The 15,879-nt window shown below is 37.5% G+C and overlaps 1 protein-coding gene across 4 annotated transcripts in view; it reads right to left on the reverse strand.

Moving 5' to 3' along the window:
- BICDL1 (BICD family like cargo adaptor 1) overlaps positions 1-15,879 on the reverse strand; it is a 104,276-nt gene that overhangs the window by 87,155 nt on the left and 1,242 nt on the right. For all 4 annotated transcript variants that reach the window (XR_005781055.1, XM_040443721.1, XM_040443718.1 and 1 more), the window contains exon 2: positions 8,531-8,746. Coding sequence is in view for 3 of the 4 variants with exons in the window: in XM_040443721.1 (XP_040299655.1) it covers positions 8,531-8,746 (216 nt within the window). In the remaining variant the exon portion in view is untranslated. The remainder of the gene's footprint in view (positions 1-8,530; positions 8,747-15,879) is intronic.

Genomic DNA, 15,879 nt, shown 5'->3' on the forward strand with positions numbered 1-15,879 from the left:
GTAAAAGACTCCATAAACAAAGTGAAAATTTAACAGCATCAAGAACATGTTAAAATATGCTTACACACCAGTAAGAAAACAGTGAAAGATACCAACAGGCAATTCACAATAAACATAAAAACAAAAGATGCCCAACCTCACTAGCAATTCATGAAATCAAAATTAAAATAAAAATTAAAAAAAAAACAATAAAAATACCATTTCAGATACATGAGACTAATTTTTTTTTTTTTTTAAGTAGGCTCCATACCCAACGTGGAGCCCAATGTGGGGCTTGAGCCCACAACCCTAAGATCAAGACCTGCACTGAGATCAAGAATCAGACGCCCAACTGACTGAGCCACTCAGGTGCCTGGAGACTGATTTTTAAAACCAACACCAAGTTTTGGTGAAGATGAGAACAATCACACATACTGGCTCTCACACACACTGCACGCTAAGAATGTAAATTTGTACAACAGTTTTGGAGAGTAATTTGACAACATCTCATGGAGTTGAAGAGGTCTTTACTCTATTTTTTTTTTTTTTTTTGAAGAGGTCTTTACTCTTGGACCAAGCAATTCCACTCCTAGGTTTACCAGATTAACACAAATATATGTGCACAAGAATAGTCACTGCAGGAAAGTGTGCAGTAATGAAAAATTAGGAACTTAAAGGTTTATCAATAAAAGAATAAGTATATTGTACTATATTTGCCCAAATAATAAACAGTTGAAATAAATGAACTAGAACTATATTTATTAAAATGTCAATTCCTTAAACATAACATTGAGCCAAAAGAATGAAGTACAGAATGATGTGAACATTATCTGTGAGAATGATGCTGCCGTTTATTAAGTGTTTGAAACATGGAAAAATGTTATTATACAATATTAATGGATATAGTATATATAATGGAATATATATGTTGACATACATGCACACACGTGTGTAGTATAAACACATGAATAGGTAGAAGAGTAACTGGAAAAGTGGAGAGGACTGACATGAAACCCTCAAATGTATCAATGTTTTATCTCTTTAAAAAACCTGAATATGACAAAATGTTAAGATTTTACAAAGTTGGATTTATATTACTCTCTGCAGTTTTCTGTGTGAAGTATGTCATGGTTTTATAAATGGAAAATGCAAATATCTACATAATTATCCAAAAATTGTAACCCAATACATAATAAACAGTCACTAAGACTGTATACATTCGGTCCTGCAGTCTGAAACCCTGACCCCTACTAGAGAAAATGGGATTAGGATTAAGCATATGGTTCTGCTGCTGGTAGGATGAGGAGTTAGGGAAGGAGGGGGAAAAGGGTGTGACTATTTCATGTACAAAACTGCAGGGAAAAAGTGTAAGAGCATTTCCCAGCCAGTTTCTACAAACTCTAGAGCTATGTATTTTGGGGAAGTAAACTTTAGAAGTCCCTAGGAAATTTTAACCTCCCACCCCCCTTTTTAAGGAGAAATCAATAATTTTTCCCATTCTTTGGTCAACAAGTGCTTATCTGACCTTAGTGTTTTACAAGGAAGTATGAGCAGTGCTTTATTAGTACAAACTGTGAAAATGCCTTCTTTTACTGAAATTTCTAACACTACTGAGATTCATTTTGAAAATATCTTATGTTGGGGCGCCTGGGGGGCTCAATCAGTTAAATGTAGGACTTCAGCTCAGGTCATGATCTCGAGGTTTACGAGTTGGAGCCCTGTGTTGGGCTCTGTGCTGACAGCTAGGAGTCTGGAGCCTGCTTCGGATTCTGTGTCTCCCTCTGTCTCTACCCCACCCCCGCTCATGCTCTATCTCTCTCTCAAAAATAAATAAAAACATTTAAAAAGTTTTAATAAAAAGAAGAAAATATGTCAACTTCTGAAGGCTGAAAAGGCTAAATGAGAAGCTTATTATTACTGACATTATTATTATTGTGAATAAGACTATTTCTACACTGTTCAAATCACTGTTTTGGCTTGATGCTGTACATGCAAACTATAAGAAGTTTCTACAGCACCTAAAATATGGTATAAGCTGTAGCAGGTTAAATTAGTGAATGATCACTTCAGGACTCTAACACTAATTAGAACTCTATTATCTTCACTACTACTGTTGGGGAGAAAAATCATTTGGGGGTTCTGGAGGATTCTGCTGTAATGCCAGTGAAAAGTACTGTATTATGTATTTATCAGGATTCTCAGGGCACCTGGATGGCTCAGTTGGTTAAGCATCTGACTCTTGCTTTTGGCTCAGGTCATGATTACACTGTTGGTGAGTTTGAGCCCCATGTCAGGCTCCATGCTGACAGCACAGAGCCTGCTTGGGATTCTGTCTTTCTGTCTCTCCCTCTCTCTGCCCCTTCCCTGCCTGCTCTCTCTCAAAATAAGTAAATAAACTTAAAAAAAAAAAAAAGATTCTCAAAAAGCCTCTAAGTTGTTTTGTTTTGTTTTTTTAACATTTATTCATTTTTGAGAGACAGAGTGCAAGCAGGGGTGGGGCAGAGAGAGAGGGAGACCCAGAATCTGAAGCAGGTTCTAGGCTCTGAGCTGTCAGCACGGAGCCTGATGAAGGGCTCAAACTCACAAACCGTGAGATCACAACCTGATGTGAAGTTGGACACTTAACCAACCGAGCCACCAAGATGCCCCCCAAAACCTCTAAGTTTTATGTAGTATGGCCCATGTTTCACCTCTCCTTTTTCCGAAAGCAAGGCCCACTGTATTCTTTCCACTTTAAAAAAAAAAACAAAAAAAAACAACGTTTATTCATTTTTGAGAGGGGTGAGGAGTAGGGGGAGGGCAGGTGCGGGGACAGAGTATCCAAAGCGGGTTCTGTGCTGATGAGCAGAGAGAGCAGAGAGCCAGGTGCAAGGCTCAAACTCACAAACTGCAAGATCATGACCTGAGCTGAAGTTGGATGCTCAACCAACTGAGACACCCAGGCATCCCTCCATTTTTTTTTTTTAAGTGGACTCCACACCTGCAGAGCTTGAACTCACGACCCTGAGATTAAGACCTGAGCTGAGATCAAGAGTTAGACACTTAACCGACTGAGCTACCCAGGCACCCCATCTTTCCACTTTTGAGGTAGGATGATAAATGTCTAACATATCCTATTAAACCCCACTGTCAATGCCATCATAGTGTTACTCTCTTTTTTTTTTTTATTAACTTGTTTTCTTTTTATGTTTTTAAATTTACATCCAAATTAGTTAGCATATAGTGCCCAACAATGATTTCAGGAGTAGATTCCTTAGTGCCCCTTACCCATTTAGCCCATCCCCCCTCCCACAACCCCTCCAGTAACCCTCAGTTTATTTTCCATATTTATGAGTCTCTTCTGTTTTGCTCACTCCCTGTTTTTATATCCTTTTTGTTTCCCTTCCCTTATGTTCATCTGTTTTGTCTCTTAATGTCCTCATATGAGTGAAGTCATGTGATTTTTGTCTTTCTCTAATTTCATTTAGCATAATACCCTTCAGTTCCATCCATGTAGTTGCAAATGGCAAGATTTCATTCTTTTTGATTGACAAGGCATACTCCATTGTATATATATATACCACATCTTCTTTATCCATTCATCCATCGATGGACATTTGGGCTCTTTCCATACTTTGGCTATTGTTGATAGTGCTGCTATAAACATGGGGGTGCATGTGTCCCTTCGAAACAGCACACCTGTATCCATTAGATAAATACCTAGTAGTGCAATTGCTGGGTCATAGGGTAGTTCTATTTTTAGTTTTTTGAGGAACCTCCCTACTGTTTTCCAGAGTGGCTGCACCAGCCTGCATTCCCACATGGTGTCACTTTCTAACTCAGAAAGTGAATTACACTTTCTCCAAATAGGTCAGCTTGAGTTTCACAAAAATGAGTCTCACAGAATTTTAGAAGCTAGAAGAGAATTTAGAGGGCATTTTGTCCAAATGAACAAATAAACTGGAATAAAGGTATCCCCAGGGTATCTGAAGCAGTATCTAGGGGATACAAGATGCCATAGAACAAATCTGACTCAATTCCTAGAAAGATCACTTTTACTCAAATATTTTTGAATAGAAATTTAACTGCAAGACACAACATTTTCAAACACTAATATATGCTGGGGACACTTCAGATTCTTCTTCTCTCAGGTTAGAGAATCAAAGTTTGACTACATACAGAAACACCATCTACATGAAGAAGACATGATAATTATAAACCATGCTACCATTTATTGAGCACTTACAATATGCTAAACACCATGGTTAGAGATTACATATATTATCTCATTTGCTCCTCCTAACAGTATCAGGTAATAGTGATAATATAATTGTTTCCATTTTATAAAGAACGAAACTAAGGTTTAAAAAAGTGAAAAAACTTTCGCATGTTTCCCCAACTCATAAATAGCAGAGTTGGTCTTTGGCCACAGGGCTGTCTGACTCTAAAACCTGTGACCTTAATCACTGCCTTAGAAATCTGAAAGTAAAGCACAGGAACCCTAACAAGTCTTGAATTAGAAAAGGCTTAAACAAGTCATGTGCCTTTCTGTCCCTCAAGTTTTCCCAGCTATAAAATTAGAACAATACTTATTCCTTCCTTCATGATAATGAGGACCCAGAAGCTCATGGGATATATATGCTCATAGCATCCTATTATAGAGCTGAAAAGAACCTTGGTCACATAAAAACTTGTACATGAATGTTTATGGTAAACTTATTCATAACAGCCAAAAAGTGGAAACAACCCAAATGTCCACCAACTAATGAACAAACAAAATGTTATATCCATACAATGGAATATTCTTCAGCCATAAAAATAAAGTATTATTGATATATGCTACAATGCAGATGAACCTTGAAACATCACTAAGGGAAAGATGTCAGTCACAAAGAATCATACATGTATGATTTCATTTATATGAAATGTCCAGAATAGGCAAATCCACAGAAACAGAAAGTAGGTTAATGGTTACCAGGGGTCAGGGCATGGGATAGGGAGGGTTAGGAGGAATGGAAAGTGACTACTAATGGGTATAGGATTTCTTTTTGGGGTGGGGGGGGTGAAATATTCTATAATTAGATAGTGGTGACAAAGTTCCCTAGGTGGCTCAGTCGGTTAAGTGTCTGACTTTGGCTTAGGTCATGTTCTTGCAGTTCATGGGTTCAAGCCCCACACTGGGCTCTGTGCTGACAGCTCAGAGCCTGGAGCCTGCTTCTGTTTCTGTGTGTCTCCCTTTCTCTGCCCCACCCTGCTCATGCTCTTTCTCTCAAAAATAAACATTAAAAAAAGAGAGATACTGTTCAGAGTTCCACAACCTTGTGAATATACTAAAACTCAGTGAATTTTTATACCTTTAAAAAGTAAATGTTATGGTATATGAATCTCAATTAGAGCGGTTATTAAAAAAGAAAGAAAGAAAAGGACACCTGGGTGGCTTAATTGGTTAAGCGTCCAACTCTCGATTTCAACTCAGGTCATGATCTCATAGCTTGTGAGTTCAAGCCCTGGGTCAGACTCTGTACTGACAGTTACAAAGCCTGCTTGCAATTCTCTCTCTCTCCCTCTCTCTCAGCCCCTCCCCTGTTCGAACTCTGTCAAAATAAATAAACAAACTTAAAAAATAAATAAATAATTAAAAAAAATATATAACAACCTTGGAGTCTGTGGCAGCAAAAGAAATATACTTAAAAATATTTCAGAGGTGCCTGGCTGACTCAGTCAGAACATGCAGCTCCTGGTCTGGGGTTTGTGAGTTCGAGCCCCATGCTGAGTGTAGAAATCACTAAATAAATAAATAAATAAATAAATAAATAAATAAATAAACTTAAAAAAATACTTCAGACAAAAGTATCACAGAAGTACTGTACTAAGTTTTAAATATTATACATTTCACGCTTATAAAGACATGTTATAGACATCACAAGAAAAGCGAGGCCTTCTACTACCTCTGCTGGTTGTTATCTTGTCCCATGAGAATCTTAATTCACTTCAAAGCACTCAACTCCTTTGGTTCCTGAATACCCAGTTAATAAAATGATAATAAAATACAATCTAAAATGGCTGTTGATGGAAAACCCCAGGGGCTTGTCCTGCTTAAAAAGAGAAAGGGAAAAAAAGCCACACAACTCACCAAGGGCCTACATTCAAGGCCAGAGAGGATAACAAGAATCTAGATCTAGTGGAAATGTTATCCCCCTATATCCTTTTGGGAACAGCTTATCAGGATTTTCTACAGAGAAACTAGGCAAAGGAACCCCAACTATAAATATACTGCTTTATTAAAACAACCATTAATACTGAAATCCTTACCTTCATATACTGCAGCATAACACGGGCACATTACCTCATTTTCATTTCAAAAGTACTTGCATAAGGTATAGATTTTTATCCCCATTTTAAAGATTAGAAAATCGAGGCAAAAACAAGGTGAACCAGTCAATGAGAAGCAGGGTCAAGATTCAACATGCATCTAAATTCCAACCTCACTGCTCTTTTGCTACATGGTGTTTAATATTTGCTTTCTTCCTTCATCTCTCTTGGCCACCTATCTTTCACCAGATCAGAAAGCAGAATTGAGTCGTTTCTGCTCATGTTATCTTATTTTTTTTTTTTTTATTATTTTTTTTTTTTAATTTTTTTTTTCAACGTTTATTTATTTTTGGGACAGAGAGAGACATAGCATGAATGGGGGAGGGGCAGAGAGAGAGGGAGACACAGAATCTGAAACAGGCTCCAGGCTCTGAGCCATCAGCCCAGAGCCCGACGCGGGGCTCGAACTCACGGACCGCGAGATCGTGACCTGGCTGAAGTCGGACGCTTAACTGACTGCGCCACCCAGGTGCCCCTGCTCATGTTATCTTATAACATGAACTTACTCCCAAGAGATAATTTCCCCTTTAATTGTTTTGGTTTGCCGTATTCCTTTCATAGGTTTCCATAAGAAACACTTGCTCAGAATAAGTATTAATGTTTATTTATTTTATGTTTTGGCGGGGGGCAGGGAACAGAGAGAGAGAGGGAGAGAGAGAGAATACCAAGCAGGCTCGTCACTGTCAGCACAGAGCCTGATGCAGGGCTCGATTTCATGAAGTCACTCAAAATAAGTATTAAATAAATGTTGAATAAATAAATAAATCTGGCTAGGCCTGTCCAGTTAACTTAATCTTTCATGAATAATGAACACTCAAAATCTTAAAAATCTTACAAGGATAGAGATTCCCTTCTCAGTTGTTGCAAAAGGTTTTAGAACAGAGTCAGAAATGCTGTTACTAAACTGGCCTTGAAGTGACTTCTTGAAGAACTGTCCAACTCTTTCTTTCCAGTCAATCAAATAGTGATTTAATCTCCTAGGATGGGAAGGCAAGACCTTTAGTTCTGCCTATCATGTGGATTCTTACCTTTCACACGTGTCAATATTTCCTGCAACTAGCTACTTTCCAAGTTATTAGGTATCTCTTTTTCCCCTTCTTTCTACCTTCCTGTCTCCCTCTCCTTCCTCCCTACTTCCATTCTCTCCTCTGCCTCTCCTTCTTGTATCTTTCCCTAGTTGTGGCATTTACCTCACATTTCCTAGTGAGGCATGAAGGTTTTGACCCGTCTCAGAGTATCCATGGGAACCAACTATGACAAACCAAATGACTTCATACGGTGTTACCCATCGAATTAGTAGAAATGCCAAGAATTTTCCATGTACTGCTCTAGCTAAGCCTTTTCCAAAGATCAAAGCATGACCTACACAATGAGATCAGACTAGAAGTCCTTTCTTCTTCTGATAACTAAAGAGTTAATAGTTTTATTTTCAACACATAAGAAGGACTTAAGTACCATAGTAAATCCCACTCTTAGTTTTTAAAAGTAGGTGGATTTAGAGACCAGGGCATTAATAACATTCCTGCATTTGTTAAAAAGGTATGTTCTGTATATAAATTAGATTTGGACCTATTCAGCCCTCAAACTCCCTCTCTGCAATGATTTCAGTCTTGACCTTGGTTAATTAATACTTCCATAACACCATTCTATAAAGGCACGAGAATTTTTTACTTACTAGGATATAAAAGAACAAATTTTAAATACAGATACACATATACTTCTCTCATATTCAAATAATATGAAGAAATGTACATTCACATTTCATCATTGAAAATCATTTGCTCTAATTTTCCCCAAGCTTTTCAGTTTAAAGATGGCACCATTTAATATCTGAACCAAATTCATTAACATAATTTCATCCATGACAGACTTTTTCTAGGTAAAGGAATCACAGACTTTTAGAGCTACACCAAACATCAGAAATCATTAGGCACAACTCTTTTCATTTTAAAAACGAAAAATCTCCCAAGTTAAGTGATTGTCAAAGTCTCTTAGCTGATTAATGAGAGGTAAGGGTTTTGGTTCCTGACTCCTAGTTCACACAGCTGACGTTCCCATAGGTGAAAATTATTCAACTTGTTGATATCAACACCAATGGCAACAAAAACTTACTCTTACCATATGTATGAACAACGTCGTACAGCAGCTTTGGTTTCAACTTTCAGTATTTCATACCATAAATTCTTAACTTGTGGCTTACCCTGCTGAGTTGATCCAATAACCTCTGGTTCTGTTCTGATAATTCCTGGACAGCCCGTGTTTTTTCTCGATCTGCTTCCCGTAGGTGAACCTGCTGCCTCTCCAACTCATCCTGAAGTTGTTTCACATCACTCTCCAGCTCTGACACGCGCCCTTCCCATTCCCCTTCTCGGTTCTCAAATCGTCTTCTTAGTTCGTGTTTCTCTTGTTCTAAGTGCTGGGTGAGAAGTGAAGAGGATTTAAAAACTGTTAAAAATGTACAGCCTTTGCCTTTTTTCTCTTTTCACACTCTCCTAACTTTCCTTCTTCCCAGTCAGCACAACAAAACACTCTGCCACATGGGAAAAGTTGTCTATTTCACAGCTACAAAAACACTCCCTTCTTACAGAGTAGGAAGGAGTTAGCATGCTGTTCTTATTAAAAACACTTAATATTATTGTGTTTATTCTTGTCGTTGGGCATGAGACTATGGATAGGACTACAGACTCAGGAATTCACTTGAAATTCAGCCCTAGTCATCTAATTAACTAGTAAACTATACATTTAAACAGCTTAACACAAGTCCTTAAGAAGGCTTCTTTTGGAATCAGCTATCATGCCTGGCATAATACCAGACACTTAGAATCAAAGAATTTTCAGGGACAGAAAGAACTCTAGGGATCCTTCAGATTAACCATCTTTTCTTACAAATGAGGTAACCTACAATAAGAGGTCAAGTAACAAGCTCAAGGTCAAACTAGTAAATGGTAGAGCTGGGATTTGTGTTTAAGTCATGTGACTCTGTTTAGCACTCCAAATCACAATTCAATAAATACTTGTTGTGATATATAGAATAGAATTATATTTGGATATCAAGCAAGTTCAGCTTCAGGTCTACTTTAAATCATGGCTTATCAGCTTTGCACATTTATTTCTGATCCACTCATTTATTCTTGAGGAGTACCTGCGATGGGTCAGCCACTATGCTGCAGACATAGTGCAAAGTAAAACAGACATGGTCCTTGCCTTTATGGAGCTTTCATTCTAGTGGGAGAGACTGATAAAAGTAGTAAGTTGTGGGGTGCCTGGGTGGCTCAGTCGGTTAAGCATCTGACTCTTGATTTCCACTCAGTTCATCATCTCATGGTTCATGAGTTTGAGCCCCAATCAGGCTCCACAGTCACAGCACAAAGCCTGCCTGGGATTCTCTTTCCCTCTCTCTCTCATGTGCACTCTCTCTCTCTCTCTCTCTCTCTCTCCCAAAATAAATAAACTTAAAAAAAAATAAATTGTAACAAATGGTATGCCAAGTACAGATGGCTTGAAGCAGCAGCTCAATAAAAAAGGATGCTTTTGAAGGAAATAAGAATACCCTTTTGTTTTTTGGGTTTTTTTTTTTAAGTTTTATTTATTTAAGTAATCTCTATATCCCATGTAGGTCTTGAACTCACAACCCTGGACTGAGAGTCGCATGCCCTTCCACCTGAGCCAGCCAGGCACCCCTCTTTGTTTCTGTGAGATAAGACGCATGTGTCTTAACAGAGGCAAGTATGTTCTACTTAAAAATCATATTATGTATGAAATAGCAAAGTCTATACCCCAAGGAGTACATTAAATAGAAGTTAAAGCAATGGTCAATTTGGGGGGGAGGGGACGGCTCTCAGAAAAGCTCTGATATAATTGTTGAAAATATACCTACCTGGACCTCAATCCCAAAGATTGTGATTAGTTAAGAATGGGATGAAGCCTAGGCATGCATCTGTCTACTCATCTATCTATCTTGGCTCTACAGGAAATTCTGATGCACTGAAGGTTGATATCAAGCACTGAGAATGTTTCTACAAGCTACGATGAGCATATGAATCTTCTTCAGAGTACTTGGTCATCTCTTCTACACTCTTATTCTATCCAAGTTCTCACTTTGTGAATATTTTTTGGAGTAATTCTTTTGGAGAGTGTTAAGGGACAGTGTATAGTTGCACAAGAAAATGAAAATCAGTCACATTACTTCACATTTAAGATGTGTCTAAAAAAGAGATTACCCCATTTCACCCTGACATCTTATTCCCTTTTTTGCTGACTTGTTAACACTTCTGAAAGTCAAATTTATCCCTAAAAGATGTAAATTTACCATGACACAGCAGTCAAAATAACGTGCCAAAAGATAAAATCAGCAATCCAAAATGAAAATTCTGATCACATTAGCAAAGGCAGTTTTTACTGAAATAAATGTATGGTCCTCCAGGTCGATCACTCTGGGAAACAACTCACTCGGATATAGTCACTCTAGTATATTTGTTGAAGAAGTCACATTATAGTTAGACTTTATAGAACCTCGGCTTGGAGCATGCAAGGAAAGGAAGAATAAGGGAGGACTTCTACTCATCAGCCTGAGAACTTTCTGCTCTGTGCTTTCCTCATATTGCTAAACTCCAAAAATGAGAATGTTTTAGTCACTGTAGAGACTTCAAAAAGATGAAATGCAGAAACAAATGCTAATTGCCATCCTAAAATTGTGATACTTGGTTTTATTCAGTTTTTCCAAAATGAAAGATTGAGCAGAAGGCAACAGCAAGAACTCAGTAATCACAGTGTTACTGAGAGGCCAGATAAATTAGGCTTGTGTTCTAAAAGAACAGAGAGACTTAAAAATATTCAGCAAACAGCTGTTAGTGAACAGCCCAACTAAGCAACTAAAACAATCCAATCCACTTGGAGTTGGGGGAGGGGTTGCGACAGGTGGTACTGATTAGCTTATTCTGTCCTTATATTTTTCTGGTCATGTGACAAACTTCCTAATTCAGGTTTCCCAACACTGAAAAAAAGCAGTCAAGACTTTCCTATTAATGAACAGAAAGAATTTAGCCTTTTGTCTAATAAGAGAAAAGAAAGGTTTCCTAGAATTGTATTTTCATTAAGTGTTAAATTAACCAGTAAACTCTAGGCAGCATATTAGGAAGTATGGAGGTCAGGGATTATACGTTGTGTTATATGCCATTTTAGATATTATGTGTTATTCCTGTGTTAAAGTTAATATCTACACCTGAAACTAATAATGTCAATTATACCTCAATAAACAAAAGAAGAAAAGTTACCATCAAAACTGTTAAGGTCATCATAAACAAGTCTAAAAAAGTGCCACAGCATGGGCACCTGGGTGGCACAGTTAAGCATCCGACTCTTGATTTCAGCTCAGGTCATAATCTCATGGTTCATGAGATCAAGCCCGCATCGGGCTCTGGGCTTGATAGTATGGAGCCTGAGTGGGATTCTTCTCTCCCTCTCTCTCTGCCTCTCCCTTGAGCTCGAGCACACGCTCTCTCACTCTCTCTCAAAATAAATAAATAAACAAACATAAAAAAAAGTACCACAGCAAAGAGGCGACTAAGAAGATAGGAAAACTGAATGTAATGTATCCAGATTGCAGTCTTGGAACAGAAAAACACAGTACATAAAGGCTAAGGAAATCTGAATAAACTAAGGAGTGTAGTTAACAGTGTATCAGTAATGGATTTTTAATCATGGCAAGTATACCATGATAATGTAAGATGTTAATAACAGAGGAAATTGAGTGCAGAACATATGCAAATGTTCTGTACCATCTTTCCATTTTTTCTGTAAATCTGAAACCATTTTTAAAATTTTTTTCTGTTTATTTTTGAGGAAGAGACAGACAGACAGAATGTGATTGGGGGAGAGGCAGACACAGAATGCGAAGCAGGCTCCAGGCTCTGAGCCAGCAGCACAGAGGCTGACTCGGGGCTCGAACTCATGAACCGTGAGATCATCACCTGAGCTGAAGTCGGACGCTTGACCGACTGAGCCACCCAGGCGCCCCATCTGAAACCATTCTTAAAAAAAAAAAAAAAAAAAAGTATTTAAAACTCTGAAAAAATAAAAAGTTAACATCATTAACCAATCTAAAATTGGTTGTTACTGAAAATGGATTTCCGCCAAGAGCTAAAAAAGCAACACCACTGTCATAAGTCCAGGATATGATTCTTGAAAAATACAAAGAAAAAGTACTATTTTTTTAAGTGGACCAAACACTGTATGCAAATAAGGAGCTCTAGATTTGCCTACCCCAAATCTACTTGTGACTCTCATTAGGTGATCACTTTCATTTTATTTGTTTTGCCCTTAAAAAAAAAAATTGTACTAGAATCCTAAGAATTGACCTGCAGAAGGAAAAGGAAAATGTAGTTGAGGTAAAAGACTACCTCTGCATGCAGTAAGAGATAATCCACTCTCAGCTGGAATAGGAAAAAAGGGGATCTTGTATGTTAAAAACAGTATTTTTAGAAACTAAATAAATAAAATACTGAAGAAAAAAGTATATAAATCTGAGTTACTGTCTTAGTTCACGTTCCAGGAAAAAAACTAAGGACCTGGCTGGATATAAGATATAAAAGCAAAAGGGCTCACTGTAGGTGCAGAAAAAATAAATTTTAGAAAGTAACTTTACGGGCGCCTGGCTGGCTCAGTTAGTGGAGCATGTGACTCTTGGGCTCAGGGTTGTGAATCTGGGCCCCATGTTGGATGTACAGATTACTTTGAAAAATCTTGGGGCACCTGGGTGGCTCAGCCCGTTAAGTGTCTGACTCTTGGTTTCAGCTCAGGTCATGTCTCACAGTTTGTGAGTTCAAGCCCCGAATTGCGCTCTGTGCTGACGGTGCAGAGCCTGCTTGGGATTCTCTCTCTTCCTCTCCCCCACTCACGCTGTCTCTCTCTCAAAATAAATAAATAAATTTTTAAAAAAGATCTTTAAAAAATAAAATCTTAAAAAAATAACTTTAGAACTTTAAGTATATGAAAATATAATTCAGTGAATGAATAAAATACAATATAGTCAATTTAAGAGTGGAAAAAAATGACCACAATCTTCCAGTATTTTAAGTTAAATTGAATCTCCATTTTAACCCTAAGAGATATATAGCCAAAAAAATTCTATGTTAATCTTTAAGCCATTAAAGACTTTAAAGAGTGTGCCTTTAATAAGAGAGCAGTATGAGATCAAGTACTTTATATTTTAAATGACAAAACAAAATCTTAGGTTTGGCACACAGAACTGGAAAGGTATTCGATATTAACAAATAGGTAGAAAAAAATCTTAACAATGGCTTATTGGTCCTGAGGTTAGAAAGGTGCCAGTTTTGAATAAGGGAACAGAGGGGATTAAAACAAGATCAGTCTCACTATTTAACAGTGAAACCAACATTCTCTCAGAGTCCCCTCAAGTGTTAATCTTTCAAACCAACCTGTGAGAAAATGTGTTTGCTCCACTGACAGTTTGTGGAAAATTACAAATGCTTTTAAAAGGCTAGTTTTCTACCCTTAAGTATTTAATTTAATTGCAAATATAGCATGGCAGTGTTAAACTTTATAAAGCATTTTGTCCCTAAGCAGACATGCTAAAATCTAGGCTGCTTAAAGAATATAGAGGTGGGGCACCAGGATGGCTCAGTCATTGAGCATCTGACTTCTGATCTTGGCTCAGGTCATGATCTCATGGTTCGTGAGTTTGAGCCCCACGATGGGCTCTGTGCTGAGAGCTCAGAGCCTGCTTGAGATTCTCTCTCACCCTCTCTCTCTGCCTCTCCTCCATTTGTGCTCTTTCTCTCTCTCTCAAAATAAACTTAAAAAAATATTTTAAAAAATTTATGCTGAAAGGAAAATTCACTTGCAGGTATCAAATGAATCGCCCTCTATTAGGTTTGTCTCTCTCATATTAGTAAGAATTAAAAGAATTAACAAGGAACTAATGACAATATCTTTATGGGATCTTTTTAAATGTGCTTTTTTAAAAAAAACTAAAAATTGTTCATGATAATCTTCTTTGAAATATACCTTGAAAAAAATAGTATAACTGAACCCTCTAATACTCATGTTCAGTAACAATCAATATATTTGGCTTTTTATTTTTATTTTTTTTAACGTTTATTTATTTTTGAGACAGACAGAGACAGAGCATGAGCAGGAAAGGGGCAGAGAGAGAGAGAGAGGGAGACACAGAATCCGAAGCAGGCTCCAGGCTCTGAGCTGTCAGCACAGAGCCTGACGCGGGGCTCGAACTCACAGACCGCGAGATCACGACCTGAGCCACCCAGGAGCCCCTATATTTGGCTTTTTAAACAAAATTTTAAAATGTAAGTATATAGAACATAAAATTTACCACCTCAACCATTTTTAACTGTACAGCTTAGTGTTAAGTACATTCACACTGTTGTGCAACCAGCCCCCAGAAATTAAAATATACGCTAGAGTTCAATATGGTGATCTGTAGAGGAATGATGATTTTAAAAACTAATTTAAGAGCTTTAAAATATTTTATTACCATCTGTTTGGTCAATAGCAAAAAGTCAAAGGTAATTTATTCTTTCACAATAGAACCCTTCTTGTTATAGAATTTTTAAATCTTTTTCCTTTGTGAAGAAATGTATAAGGGCTCCACATGGAATCCAGGGTGTGTGTAACTGCACACTCAGGATTACTCAGAAATCCATCACTAATCAAACTGACTGATAACAATGTTTCTTCAATAAGTCCCTCACTGAAGGAATTTCAAATCACAAGAATAAATCTCTACAGTAGTACTTCTATATAGAGTCATGTAACTAAATCCCATTAAAAAAAAACACAAACACCTTTTATTTCTAGACCTCTACTTCCAGTGAAAACTAAACACTTCAATTCACTGGGTGCTTTTTGGCAGTCTACCTATAGGTTTCACAAACCACTTTTCAGAGAGGTATCTCAGGAGTTCATCGACTGGCAGACCCAGTTAACAGGCCAACTGAACTACAGGGCACTCAACTGGTTTCCTTTTTTCTCCCTGATTTACTTTTGATACATCCCTAGACTACAAACACACACTTAAATCTTATTATAGAAAAGTTTCTGGACTTATATTCTGACTGTTCAACCAGCAGCAGTGATATGGAAGCAGACTAGGGTCAATTTCAGACCTTATTCAGGACTGTACTATTCTCTTGTAACTAAGAATAAAAAGAACTGGTTGCAACCAAACTGGGTAACAACAGTAAATGCACAGGCAGAAAAAAAAATAAGCTAGTCTCCAATGCCACAGATGCCCCACCCCCTTTTTTAAAAAAAAGCTCTCTAATTTTTACAAAGGCTGGCATTCCATACCACTTTAAAGGCCCTTTCCCAGTAAAGGGCAAGAAAACAAACAGGCATAGCTCCAAAAGACTTTGATACAGAAAACTGGCAGAAATCTTACACACTTTAAGAAGTATTTATAATAGTTAAAGTAACATGGTTCTCATGGGTTGCATTTGGCCACCGAATCGCATGAATGAGGCCCAGAAGACTAAAAAAAAAAAAAAAAAAAAAAAAAAAAAAAAAAAAAAA

The sequence above is a fragment of the Herpailurus yagouaroundi genome, unplaced genomic scaffold, assembly GCF_014898765.1.
Source record: "Herpailurus yagouaroundi ecotype Mexico unplaced genomic scaffold, PumYag 191, whole genome shotgun sequence".
Classification (NCBI taxonomy): Eukaryota; Metazoa; Chordata; class Mammalia; order Carnivora; family Felidae; genus Herpailurus; species Herpailurus yagouaroundi.